The sequence below is a fragment of the Miscanthus floridulus genome, chromosome 3 (genome assembly GCF_019320115.1).
Source record: "Miscanthus floridulus cultivar M001 chromosome 3, ASM1932011v1, whole genome shotgun sequence".
Lineage (NCBI taxonomy): Eukaryota > Viridiplantae > Streptophyta > Magnoliopsida > Poales > Poaceae > Miscanthus > Miscanthus floridulus.
This window is the reverse complement of record NC_089582.1, coordinates 144,335,971-144,349,208: the sequence shown is the minus strand read 5'-3', so window position 1 is coordinate 144,349,208 and position 13,238 is coordinate 144,335,971. Positions and strand designations below refer to the sequence as shown.

At 49.1% G+C, this 13,238-nt stretch overlaps 2 protein-coding genes across 2 annotated transcripts; both read right to left on the bottom strand.

Moving 5' to 3' along the window:
• Positions 1 to 5,150: 5,150 nt before the first annotated feature.
• Positions 5,151 to 8,532, bottom strand: LOC136542698 (NADH dehydrogenase [ubiquinone] flavoprotein 1, mitochondrial). Its single transcript, XM_066535242.1, has 2 exons — positions 8,335 to 8,532; positions 5,151 to 6,833 (listed from the first exon to the last, which is right to left on the bottom strand). Exons 1-2 carry the CDS (start codon positions 8,386 to 8,388, stop codon positions 5,388 to 5,390), a joined length of 1,500 nt encoding a protein of 499 aa, XP_066391339.1. The 5' UTR covers positions 8,389 to 8,532; the 3' UTR covers positions 5,151 to 5,387.
• Positions 8,533 to 9,224: 692 nt separating this feature from the next.
• Positions 9,225 to 10,155, bottom strand: LOC136547358 (protein DMP2-like). The gene has a single exon (XM_066539317.1). The coding sequence runs from the start codon at positions 10,078 to 10,080 to the stop codon at positions 9,412 to 9,414; it is 669 nt and encodes a 222-aa protein (XP_066395414.1). The 5' UTR covers positions 10,081 to 10,155; the 3' UTR covers positions 9,225 to 9,411.
• Positions 10,156 to 13,238: the final 3,083 nt, after the last annotated feature.

Here is a 13,238-nt window from a genome sequence, read left to right as displayed (position 1 = left end):
CCGATAGATATACTCTTTAACACGTTCTAATTCTTTCCGTAGTTAAGGCTAAAAAGCTCAGGGTGCGGGCAAAAAACTCTGATCACGCTAGTGAGCAAAAACGTCGTAGCCGCTAGGGCATAAGTTTATTACGGTCCGACCAGTTTTACTCAACATTTGTTTCCGCAACCCTTACTTCTACATCTTAACGTGAGAAAGGGTCGGGCATAGGGAATATCTACCGGATAGATATGCTCTTATCATTCCCTAAGTGAGGCCCAACCCCTTGCCGTTGCTAGGGTCGGGTGTCACTAAAGATCGAGGAGTCGATAGCAAAACTGATAAGAGAAAGCGTGCGTAGATTAAGGGTAAAAGTGGCATAGTTGTTCAATGTTTTAGGCGTTGATGAAGACTTCATCGTTGATGGCCTTGAGCTTATAGGTGCCTGATCGGAGCACCTCCACAATGACGTACAGTCCCTCCCACGGCAGAGAGAGTTTGTGGCTGTTCTTGTTGCTCTGGACGAGGCTAAAAAGATTAATGCATTCCGAACCTTTCCGTCATTAAGGCTGTAAAGCTCAGGGTGTGGGTGAAAAAACTCTGATCACGCTGGTGAGCAAAAACGTAATAGCCATAGGGGTGTAGGTTTCTTGTAGTCTGACCAGTTTTACTCAGCGTTCATTTTCGCAACCCATGCTTCTAGATCTTAATGGGAGAAATGGTAGGGCATAGAGAATGTCTAACAGAAAGATATACTCTTTAATGCATTCTGACTCTTTCCATAGTTAAGGCTAAAAACCTCGGGTGCGTGCAAAAAACTCTGATCACGCTGGTGAGCAAAAACACCGTAGCCGCTAGGGCATAGGTTTCTTGCGGTCCGACCAGTTTTACTCAGCGTTCATTTCTGCAACCCTTGGTTCTAGATCTTAATGTGAGAAAGGGTCGGGCATAGAGAATGTCTACCGGATAGATATACTCTTTAATGTTTTCTGACTCTTTCTGTAGTTAAGGCTAAAAAGCTCGAGGTGTGGGCAAAAAACTCTGATCATGCTGGTGAGCAAAAATGTTGTAGCCTCTAGGGCATAGGTTTCTTGCAGACCGACAAGTTTTACTTAGCGTTTGTTTCTGTAACCCTTGCTTCTAGATCTTAACATGAGAATGGGTCAGGCATAGAGAATGTCTACTGGATAGATATGCTCTTATCAGCCCCGAGTGAGGCCCGACCCCTTGCCGTTGCTGGGGTCAAGTGTCACTAAAGGTTAAGGAGTTGATAGCAAAACTGATAAGAGAAAGTGTGCGTAGATTAAGGGTAAAAGCGACATAGCTATTCGATGCTCTAGGCGTTGACGAAGACTTCACCGTCGGTGGAGCTTGAACTTATAGGTGCCTAGTCGAAGCACCTCCACGATGATGTATGGTCCCTTCCACGGCGGAGAGCGCTTGTGGTGGTTCTTGTTGCTCTGGATAAGGTGGAGCACCAGGTCTTTGATGTTGAAGGCCCGACCCCGCACTCGACGGTTGTGGTACTGGTGCAACGCTTGCTGGTACTTGGTTGAGCGAAGGTGGGCAACGTCACGTGCTTCATCTAGCTGGTCTATGGCATCCTCAAGGGATGCCTCAGCTCCCTGCTCGTCGTATGCCTTGACCCTCGGCGCTCCATAATCGAGGTCGGTTAGGAGGATAGACTTAGAACCATAGACTATGAAGAATGGCGTGTAGCCGGTGGCCCGGTTAGGGGTCATCCTCTGGCTCTAGAGCACCACTGCTTGTTCTTCTTCTTGTTGGGGCGGTTGGAGGCGCCTTCACTGGTGTCCTCGTCTCGCTTTACCTTGACCTTAGGGTTGTCGAAAATCACCCCAGCTGTCTCCTCACCCGAGGTGTGGCTGGTGGCGATGTCGATGAGCTCCTTGGTGGTTCGTGGGCCCTTACGACCCATCTTGTGAACTAGGGACTCACAGGTGGTCCCAGACAGGAAAGCTCCTATGACGTCGACGTCGGCGACGTCGGGCAGCTCATTGCACTGTCGGGAGAAGCGCTGGATGTACCCACGAAGAGTTTCCCTAGACTTCTGTTGGTAGTTTTTGAGATCCCATGGGTTCTCAGGACATGCGTATGTGCCCTGGAAGTTTCCCACGAAGATGTCTTTTAGGTCCGCCCAACTTTGGATTCGGTTGTACGGAAGGTGTTCCAACCACGTTCGCACCGAATCAGCCAGGAACAGTGGAAGATTACGGATAATGAAATTGTCACTATCCACTCCACCGTCTTGGCAAGCAAGCCGATAATCCTCGAGCCACAGTCCAGAGTTTGTTTCCCCAGAGTATTTTGGGATGTTGGTCGACAGTCGGTACCACGGGTGGGAAGACGACGTTGAGGATGTGTCGGCTAAAGGCCTGACGTCCCGGTAAGTTGGGGCTTAGGCTTTGATCCTTGCTGCTGTCGTATCGTCTGCCATGACGAGGGTGGTAGCCACGGCTAGCCTCCTCCCTCTCATCATCGCGGGCACGCCTACGGGCATCGAGAGCGTTGCGCGCGTCATGGTGGAGGCTAAGACGCTCATGCACCGGGGCCATGGCGCGTAGCCCACCGCCTTGCTGCGCCTGGTGGACTAACACGTCCCTGTCGGGTCGCTCTGAGGGCACACGCTGGCTGGTGTCGAGCTCATGTCGTTGGGACAACGAGCTCTCGGCCTACTGTACTGCCACACGCTTGAGTAGCATGCGAATCTCGCGATAGGCCCGACGATCCTCGGGTGTCGTGGGCTCTGAAAGCCCTCGGGGCAAGGCCACCACGACAGCGATGTTTTGGCTTGCCCGGGTGAAGTGTGGGAGGGCTTTGTCGTCCTCGATGATCCTTCGGTTCACGTCGCGAGCCACGGCGCGCGCACACCCACCGTCTCCATGGCACTCGATCTCTCGCTCGAGCTCCGCGCGTTCCTGCTCGAGCTAGAGTCATGCTTCTTCGAGCTCTTGGTGTCGCACCCTCAGCTGCTCTACCCGCGGGCGAGGTAGGGCCCCTGCATCCCCCTCAATCTCGTCATCGAGGTCGTCTGTTGGGGTAGCCCCTCCCTCATGGATGCTTTCAATATATTTCTCGGGGGTACCTACCATGAAACATTCTAGAGAGGGGTGATGGCTCCCCCTGCTGGAGTTAGAGTTAGAGGGCGACTTTGATTCTCCTACGAGAAGGTCATGGAAAGATTCTGCGATGTATTCGATCATCCACACGAACTCGTCATTTGTAGTAGATGGGGGCGTGCGTTGCGCCACAAGGTGGCCAACGGTCTCTGCAGCGTTGCGTAGACTGAACGAGAGCGCTGTCGGGGGGCTCTGGATGAGGTATTCCAGGGAGAACGGCTCTCCTCCGGCAAGCTGCGTCATGACATTGGCGAACGAGAAGGTGAGACGGCGCAGGTCCTCCTAGGACAGTCAGGGTCCCAGGAAGGCGCTGAGCTGGCGCTCTATCCTCTCGTAATCGAAGCCAAGGAGCTGGTCGCTCCCGGAGGCGCGGGCCTCCGGTGCGTGCAGCTGCGGCTCCTGTGGAGTGGAGAGGCTGGACGATGGCGGGAACCTGTGCCAACTCTCCCTCCGTCGTAACGATGAAGTCTAGGTTCCCGAAGCTCAGTGCGCGCCACGGGACCCACCTGATGCCGTGACTAGCCATCTGAGGCCTGATGTGGACGTCGAGACGCGCAAAAAGCTCCTACCAGTGCGTCAACTGTCGGTGTTTTTGGACCACCGACGAGTAAATTTGTATTTGCGCGTCGGGCTCGGATGCTGTATTCAGAGGACACAAGAGTTTATACTGGTTCGGACGGAATGTCCCTACGTCCAGTTCGATGCTGCTCGTGTTACCGACACTTGATTTGCAGTAGGGGTTACAAACTGGTGAGAGAGAGAACCCCAAGTCTTTGGTGGAAGGAATGAACGGGTGCTGAGAGCTCACTTGCCGCTCAGCCGTGTGCTCGTGTCGTGCTCTTGTGTTTTTATCCCCTTCCACCATGGGGCGCCCTGCTTTCCCTTTTATAGGCGAAGGGAAAGCACATGTTACAGAGGAGGAAAAGGAGAAGAACGAGAGAGGAGGAGGCTTCCAGGGTTGCCGGGTCCTTCTTCTTCATGCGGGTCCCGCTGGTCCTGTAGATGTCAACAGGGACGGCTCCATGTCGCGGCCGTGTTCGTCACTCGCACCGTAGTGAACTGACGCGCCCATCAGTGTCCGTACGAGGGTTAGGCAGAACAACACCGGCACGTCCGACACTGTTCTTGATGTGAATCCCCAGGTATGGCCCCATCATAACCACGGGTTATATCGAGGCGTGCAAGCATCTTCCCTGACGTCAGAGTTTTTACCCAGTCCCATACGCTTGGACCAGGAGTGGTTGGCGGCAGTATGGGTCCCTGTCGGACGAGACGGAACCCGCGTCCTCAAGGTCAGGCGAGACGGAGGCCGCGACCTTGGGCGAGACGAAAACCGCGCCCTTGGGGTCGGGCGAGACGGAGCCCGCACCCAAGGGGTCGGGCGAGACGGAACCTGCGTCCTTGGGCGAGACGGAACCTGCGTCCTTGAGGTCGGACGAGACGGAGCCCGCACCCAAGGGGTCGGACGAGACAGAGCACGCGGCCTCGAGGTCGGACAAGACGGATCCCGCGGCCTTGGGGTCGGGCTAGACCTTTTAATACGTCTCGAACCATCCGGGGAAGTTAGCGTGGGCGCTAACTACCTGCTTTGGGTATCCCTGATATCGATACCCGACACAACTTATTAATACGGTACACTGTACGAGCTAATGGACACACGCTACAGCCAACAGCACCATCAGCCTGTTCGGCTGGTGCTGATACAATCGTATACGATCGTGGATTATTACTGCTGGCTGGTTTGGTGTGAGAGAAAAATACTGTTCTGATTAAAAATTTACGATCATTTACGACCAAGCAAACATGCTGCACATAATATAACAAGGACAGAACAAGGAACATGCATGGCCGGGCCACTGGCCCTAGCAACCGAGGGGTACACACCACCTACATTCCAAATACTACCATACAGGTGATGCTGGTTACTATAAATGCAATGCAAGTTTAAGTCACAGATCTGGATTTCAAACACCTAACTCGAATTACCAGATCATTCAAGCCAAACCATAGCCCAGCATTAAAGAGACAAGCAGGTAGACATACACATCCACAATAATATTATGATGGATCATGTAGCATACACGGTACAACCCTCAAGTTTGTTTCTACTTTGAAAAGTTTATCTAGTCCATCAAAATTCATCAGCTGCTTGAGTGCATCAAATAAACATCCACATAAATGGTTTAAAGAAATCAGGAAGGCTGCATCAGTTTGTATTATTTCGGTAGGAAGAAATCAGAAAACTAGTACAGGGGCGACATGGCTGGCACATTATGCAGAAGCCGCCAACAGCTCCCTTTCAGCTCGCTCGCGGATCCTCCTCTCCAACTCTGGCCTGAAGTGCCTGATAAGTCCCTGCACGGGCCACGCCGCAGCATCCCCAAGGGCACAGATAGTATGACCTTCGATTTGCTTCGTGACCTCCTGAAGCATGTCAATTTCTTCTAGCTTTGCATTACCGACCTTGAGCCTCTCCATGATCATCCAGAGCCAGGGTGTACCCTCTCGGCAAGGTGTGCACTGCCCACAACTCTCATGCTTGTAGAAGTAGGACAGCCTAGCAATCGCGTCAACAACATCCGTAGATTTGTCCATCACAATAACAGCTGCAGTACCCAATCCAGACGTCACAGCCTTCAGTGCATCATAGTCCATCAAAACATCATCACATATGTGCTTTGGTAAAAGGGGAACAGATGAACCACCAGGAATTACTGCAAGCAGGTTGTCCCATCCTCCTCTCACACCTCCACAGTGCCTCTCGAGCAACTCCTTCAGAGGTATGCTCATTTCCTCTTCCACGGTGCAAGGTTTGTTCACATGCCCTGAGATACAGAAGAGTTTGGTTCCAGAGTTGTTCTTGCGCCCAAAGCTTGCAAACCATTCTGGACCACGCCTAAGAATTGTTGGGGATACAGCCACAGTTTCAACATTAGTCACAGTTGTGGGGCAGCCATAAAGCCCAGCATTGGCTGGGAAAGGTGGCTTTAGCCTAGGTTTGCCCTGCTTCCCTTCAAGGCTCTCTAGTAGGGCAGTCTCTTCACCACAGATGTACGCACCAGCACCAAAATGAATATGCACATCAAAATCATAGCCAGATCCACAAGCATTCTTACCAAGAAGTCCAGCTGCATATGCTTCCTGCCGAGCTTTCTCAAGGTTGAGACGCTCATTCACGTATTCACCTCTAATGTAGATGTAAGCAGCTGATGCCCTCATTCCAACTCCAGCAATAAGGCATCCTTCCAGAAGCTTGTGGGGGTCATGGCGCATGATTTCTCTATCTTTGCAAGTTCCAGGCTCACTCTCATCAGCATTAACAACAAGATAAGAAGGGCGTCCATCTGAAACCTTGGGCATAAAGGACCATTTGAGACCAGAGGGAAAACCTGCACCTCCACGACCCCGAAGACCTGATTTCTTCATTTCATTAACTATCCAGTCTGCCCCCTTAATCACCAAATCCTTGGTCCTATACCAGTCACCTCTCTTCATCGCACCTTTCAGAAAAGGGTCATGCAGACCATAGATGTTGGTGAAAATGCGATCCTCATCTTTGAGGCCACCGAAGTGAGTCTTCTCTGGAGGGGGTGGGGGAGGTGGAGGCTGTGGTGTGCTTGACGTAGTGGCAGCCTGGGTGCTAAATGATCTGCCAGCACCATTGAGAGAACGAGCAGGCTGTGCCCTTGATAAAGAATGGAAGTACTCAATTGCAGCCTGAAAAGTAAAAGTAAAAGTGAGGGGTATGCCAATGAATCATAATAGTCAGACAAATAACATGCTGCTAGAAAAAAAAGTGCTTATACACTCTTCACAAATTAATATATTGACTATCAGAAGAAAAGGGTGGAAAGGTTCATTTCCCAAGTGATTAAAGCGGTCTTGATATTTGATAAAATGGAATTCAAATACCATGACCAAGATGTGGCAATCAAATCACAGTTTTGATACTATTGCCTCCAGTTTATGTAGAAGCATGGAGTAAATTGAAAGAGAAAAGAGGGGGTGGTGCGGGGTTGGGGGGGTGATTAGAGGACCACAGCAAAGAAAATTACAGTTTTCTAAAAGGGCTGCCTGTAGCAGTAATATTACTGAATGAAACCAAGATAAGCATTGTACATGAATCCAGAGAAATCAGTAAAAAAAATTCATGGTACGATTCCAAGATCTCAGGTCAGTTCCTAGTTCGATACAAGAAATGAATGTGTAACCATGTCCCCGCATATCTGAAAAAATTCATATACCAGGTTGCGTATCAGCCTACCAGGTGACAATGAAGACATGACAACCAATTGAATAACATTTAAAATCTAATCTACAAATACAAAACTCAACTGTTCGGTCGGTAGCAAGTAAGCAATTTAGATTATCCAACTAGTTTATCACATAAGAGGCAACCTTCATTATCTGCTACATGACTTTTTCAGGCATAACCGAGAGTTATGAATGAAATATTAAGAATAAAATAGATGGAGTATTTAAGATGGTGAAAGTTATTTGTTGCCTAACCAGTTGCCTGTCCAAAGATGCAAAAATAACATCTTCAAGTTCAACTTAACAAGCCATTCTCACTTATTCCTAAAGGTCTACAGAAAGATTCTATACAAAGCCCCTCTTATTGCCTATTACCGAATACCTGACCAGGTTTACCAAATCAAAGAAGAAAAGTAGCAATTAACAGTGGAATGCACCCACAGGACATAAGCGTAGCCAGAAGAAGAAAGTTTATCTCTCGTTTGGATTTTGGACCAAGAGTAGCATTAGTATAAATTTTCTTCGGAGATGCTGTTGACAAATAATAGCACTCTCGGTCCACAATTGAACCTCACTGACATGTTCCAGTGGAAGCAACTTACAACAGGTACCGATTAATCATGCAGAAAGAGGGGAGCGGGAGCACTGTTCCACTCCAAGCGCATCTCCCCGCGAAACCCTGCCCCTGCCTCAGTCTTTCGCCCATTTCCAAACACTGCCAATCTAACATGCCGTTACGCCCGAAGAGATTCATTTCATCACCAGGCGAGCAAGACAACAACTGGAACCCGCGATCCGCCCCCTACCGCTACCCTCCATAGCTCGAACCCACAGGCCTCCCAGACTGCGGCTTCGACGCCCGCTTGCCAGGCCTAACTCTCGCGCGGGATTCCGAATCTCCCGACTAGTGGATCCAACCTATCGAAATGTTGAGGATGCAGAGGAGGAGGAAGAGGGGTCGGACCTTGCGATCGGGGGAGATCTCGACCGATCTGAGGAGCGCCCGTCGCAGCGCCATCTCCGCCTCCGCCTCCGCCTCGCCTGCTCCGCTCAAGTCGACGGTGCCTGCCGGTCTGGTCGGATTGGGGGAGATCGGGGAGGGGAAGGAACAGAGGGTGTGGGGGAGACACAGAGAGAGCAGCGGCTGCGTGGCGTGGGCGAGCTCCTGGCCAGAAGGGGATGCGCGGACCGAGGCCTGCACACGCACGCAGCAGACGCGAGGCGACGCCGCGTTATTGGGCCTGGGCCGAGTGGCGGATTGGTGTGCCCCGTTTTTGGACTGGGATCTATAGGCAGTTATAAAAAGCCCAACGGTTTATAATGGGTTAAGTTTCTAAAAAAAAGAAATATGTGGATTCTGATTTTGTTTAGAAAAAACTTTTGTACCGAAGTCTTACAAACTTTAGGGTAGAAGAATGATGCCGAAATTTACGTGTGATAGCTTTGTGTGTGTATTATTGGAAAAATAGTCATTTTTTCTACAAAATAGTGCAAGGCATGTTTGGGTCACCTAACAAGAAAAGTAAGAATGAGATCCAGACAACTAGATTCTAGAATGAGATTTCAGATTTCAATTATATCTACCTAAACCTTAATATTTAGATATATAAGTTATCCAAAGACAATAATTGCTATGACAATAAGATCTAAATCTTTATTTAAAATTCAGATTCTCTATATCACTATCTATCTTCATTGTGAGAATGAGATACAAACAAGGCCTAATTAAAACGCAGCAACACAGATGAAAAGCGATAAAATTCATACTAAACTGTATCAAGGCAAACCAGATGAAAGCTGGCTCTGGGCCAAAGGCGTTTTGGAGAAACAAATCAACAGAGAAAGGCTTCCATGTAGCAGGTGGGGAAAACACATCACATATACGTACTTGTATGTACACGCGAGCACGTACAAGTACAAACAACATACATGGCATGGCTAATTGGCTATACACTGTGAGTGTGACGCAATCGATCGTGCGACAGCTGCGGAGAAAGGGAAACCAAGGGAGCTCGATCGATACCAACTCGTCATCGGCGCCCTACTGCGACGCTAGCGCGCTCGTCCCGGGCTTGGACGGCGGGTACCCGATCCCGTGGCGCGTGGAGGGGAACACGACGAAGACGACGCTGGCGACGGCGCCGACGACGACGGGGAGCGCCATGACCACCTCCTTCTGCTTGTCCCTGAGCGACGGGTAGAAGCACGCCACCGTGTTGGCGTCGGCCAGCAGCGACACCGCCGCGAACACGGCGACGGCGAACGCCGCGTGCACGAAGTCCCCGAACCGCAGCCGGTACTTGGAGAAGTCCTTCCCGCTGGTTGCGGCGCCGCCGTCGGTGAAGGGGAGGAGACCCCGGGGCGTGACGAGGCCGTACTTGACCTTGCCGTCGTCGGCGCCCACGTAGCTGTCCGTGAAGGTGGAGAAGGCGCAGAAGAAGGCGGAGACGGCCAGGAGCACCCCCGTGGCGATCTTGTACCCGACGGCGCCGCAGTCGCCCGTGTTGGTCACGATCGGGTTCAGCACCTCGTACACGATCACCGTCGCCGTCGGCAGCAGCTTCAGCACGTCGCCGATGCTCTTGAACGTCACGTCCGCCATGCCCGACGACCCCGCGACGGCGCTCGTCGTCGTGCTCTTGTTCACCTCGCCGCCTGCTTCGGTGGTCGCCGCTGCTTTGTTTGGCCCCTCTTTGATGCCTTCTTCCATTAGCTGGCTCTTCTTCTTCTTGCTTATATGTACTGCCGTCTGCCGGCTAGGCTGCTGCTGGTATCTGTCTGCTTATTGCATCATCGTGCAGTATTTATAGACCACTTGGGTGTAAGGAAAACCTCAACCCATATTTCTTCAAAAATAAAAAACATATGGGATTAGGAAGTACTTAGCTTGATTTGGATGTAACGTGATATATAAATACATGCTATGATGATCGACGCGCCTACCGTGAAGGTGCATTTGAAGAAAAAGATTTGTTCCATACGATAAGCACGAAATTAATTATGGTCTTGACTCTTGACGGGGATAGATAGATAGATATAGATGCACGTATTTACAGTTTTCTACTTTCATGTGCCCATAGTTGTTGAGTGCCTTGCTTGTCCTTCACTGAACATTGCTATAAACTGGCTCAAGTCGTTGTAGCAACTTTGCTGAACTCAGTTGCTCCGGATTGGCCTGGAGTTCCTTGCGACAGTGGACGAGAGAAATGGTCGTGTTAGTTTATCGTCTGCTGGTCAGTGGTCACCGTAATGCTGTGATCGTTCAGTTGATGCGAACGCATGCTCTCTCCATTGCCAGCGGCTGAGTCTGCAGTAGTGTACTACTACGTAGTATCTTAACGACGGCGGTTTGGAAGCTGATCTGGCAATCATTGGGTGGTTGGTTGTCTGTAATTGCCGCTTGGGATTTCGGGAACACCTTCGCTTCTGATTTCTCAAGGATGCATTTTCTATTTCCCTGCTCGATTCCGGCGGCTATTTCTCAGTCATGCATTTTCTATTTCCCTGCCTGAATCCGTCGGCTACGTATACCAGCTGGAACAGAGAGGGGAAAAAATTGGGTGGAGCTGTGATCCTCGTTAATCTATGAAACAGTTTTTCTTTCCAACTGTAGCTCTAGATCTATAGTACGAAATAGTCTTCCGTGATTATTAGATGTTTATGTATGGACACGTATCCGTGACCGTGATAGATCCTCACGACGCCACTGTGGGCTGAGTCTACCTAATAACTCTTTTTCCCCAAACATCACATGCGTCTCTGGCTGCTAATGATAAGGATTTCGCCTCGCAAAGTCAGAGCTTGCATACACGTTTGTTAAATCCAGCGGATATAATCTTCGAGAGATCTATGTCCCGTCGTGTCCCAGTTGGTGCCTGAAATCGAACCGTGATTGTTAATTAAACAGAGAGTAGAGTGGGAGAAGCACGACGCAACAAGCAACCAGGCTTAATTTTGGCAATCTTGCAAGGAACTCCAGGCAGGGACGAGTGAGTGACCCGGGGACACGGCGATGGCCGTACCGTACCTGTCTGGACGATGTAGGCCGGCCGTTGTCTTTCGGCGTCACGTCCCGGCCGGTAGACGGAGCCCGTGTGTAGTTGGTTGAAAAGTTGATCGGTGGCAGTCAGCAACACGTGACGCACGTCAGGAGGATCAGGACCGCCGGGAGCTATTCGGTTTCCGTCCCCGCACCGGGCGGGGAGGGCCGGCGGGTGGTGACCGGCTTTGCCGTACCGGGTGGGGGAGACGTTGAAGCAACCACCAGCCTGCCTGCTGCCTGGAATGGAATGACCCAAGCTCTGCGACTGCGAGAGGGCAAGTTGCGACGGGAACGGCGGAGCTTTGGATCTTGAGCCCTTGGTTGAATGCATCAGGTCTGGCCGGCGGCGAGTCGGCAACGTCGTCGTCACACGCGGTGGGCCAAAGCCCATCTCGTGCAAGATGGGCGTGGGCCTCGGCGTGGACTTCATATGTGCTTACAGACCAGCAAAACGGAGGCGGGGCTGAGATTTCATGATTCCTGATCCACCCAGACGAGAAGGAATACCCTCAAGAAAAAGAAAACTAAAAAAAAAGCAGTGATGACTAAATATCTGTTTGTTTGGGCTTCCCGTGAGCTTTTGGATCTTCTTTTAGAAGTAAAAAAAACTCTCGAAAACCAAAAGCGAAAAGCTTGAGCTTTTGGACTTCTGGCTTAAAGGAGCTATTTGGTTTTTGAAAAATCCAAAATCTAGTCTAAAAGTGACCAAAAGCTCAAACAAACATGCCCTAATCTTTTCTTAGGGCTTTTCTAACATCCAAGTAGCCTTGGATTCAATGACTTGGAGGGGTGAGAAATAGGTTAAGTCGCTAACCATTTGTTCGCCGCTGGCTTAGAGAACTAGGTTAATTGCTTTGATCTTACTCCCTTCAACCAAGAATACTTGACATTCTTGACAGGATGAATGAATTAAGCCCAGCCCTTGTATGAATGTTACAATTTTTTAGGTTCAATGTAACATTATTGTTTCTATAGACATAGCTACATATATATTTATGCTTCCTACACCCTGAAATATACCATATCTTCTTTTATTCTAAGTCAACTCGACTTATGTTTGATTAAAATTATAGGAAAATATATTTCATTCTTCCACGTCAAAACGGCAAGTTATAAAAATACATTCCATAGTCTAGTGGTGGCTTTCTTCGTCAGTACAACAAAGTACAGTGGGACATGTGTGGAAGGTGTCTTATTTAGCTCTTTTATTTAAAACATAGACATTTCCAATTAATCACGCATACAAACATATAGCTAAGGAAAATTGATAAACAAAAACACTCAAATGCATGTGTCTAGCGCTCTAGGATAAGACGTCTCTATGTTAATCATTTATTTACTGTTTAGATGGTGTTTAAATAGAATTAAACAACATAAATTGTTTTGTAAGGTTTTTTCTGTAGAAGTCTAATATATTCAAAGATATACATATTAATGCATTAATGCACGCAAACGAAATTTTAGCAAATTTTTTGTAAGGAAACTAAGTCCCATTTCATTCCATATTTGTACAATGTAAATCCGCTAGGTGCCAATGTGATAGTTATAACTTATATCCTTCCATTGACCGAAAGGTGAACTAAATGATTGTTCAACATATTTAATCATGTTAAAATTGATTCTGTTTAGATGATTCTTGATGTTTTAAGCGGTTTTAAACGGACCAAGTGTTTAATCGACCGTCTTGAGTCTAAACTCCACAACCGTTTAGGCAAACAAAGCTACAATAACAAAACAATTAACAATAACGATGGCTAGTCTCTGGAAAAGCTATACTAAAGCTATAACAACGCTATAATAGATATTTAAAACCAAACTTATTTCTA

Excerpts from the sequence above, each read along its gene's own strand:
- LOC136542698 (XM_066535242.1), bottom strand. The coding sequence starts at position 8,388 with ATGGCGCTGCGACGGGCGCTCCTCAGATCGGTCGAGATCTCCCCCGAT. Across the intron at positions 6,834-8,334 it reads AGATCTCCCCCGATCGCAAG|GCTGCAATTGAGTACTTCCA; the intron begins GTCCGACCCCTC and ends TTTACTTTTCAG.
- LOC136547358 (XM_066539317.1), bottom strand. The coding sequence starts at position 10,080 with ATGGAAGAAGGCATCAAAGAGGGGCCAAACAAAGCAGCGGCGACCACC.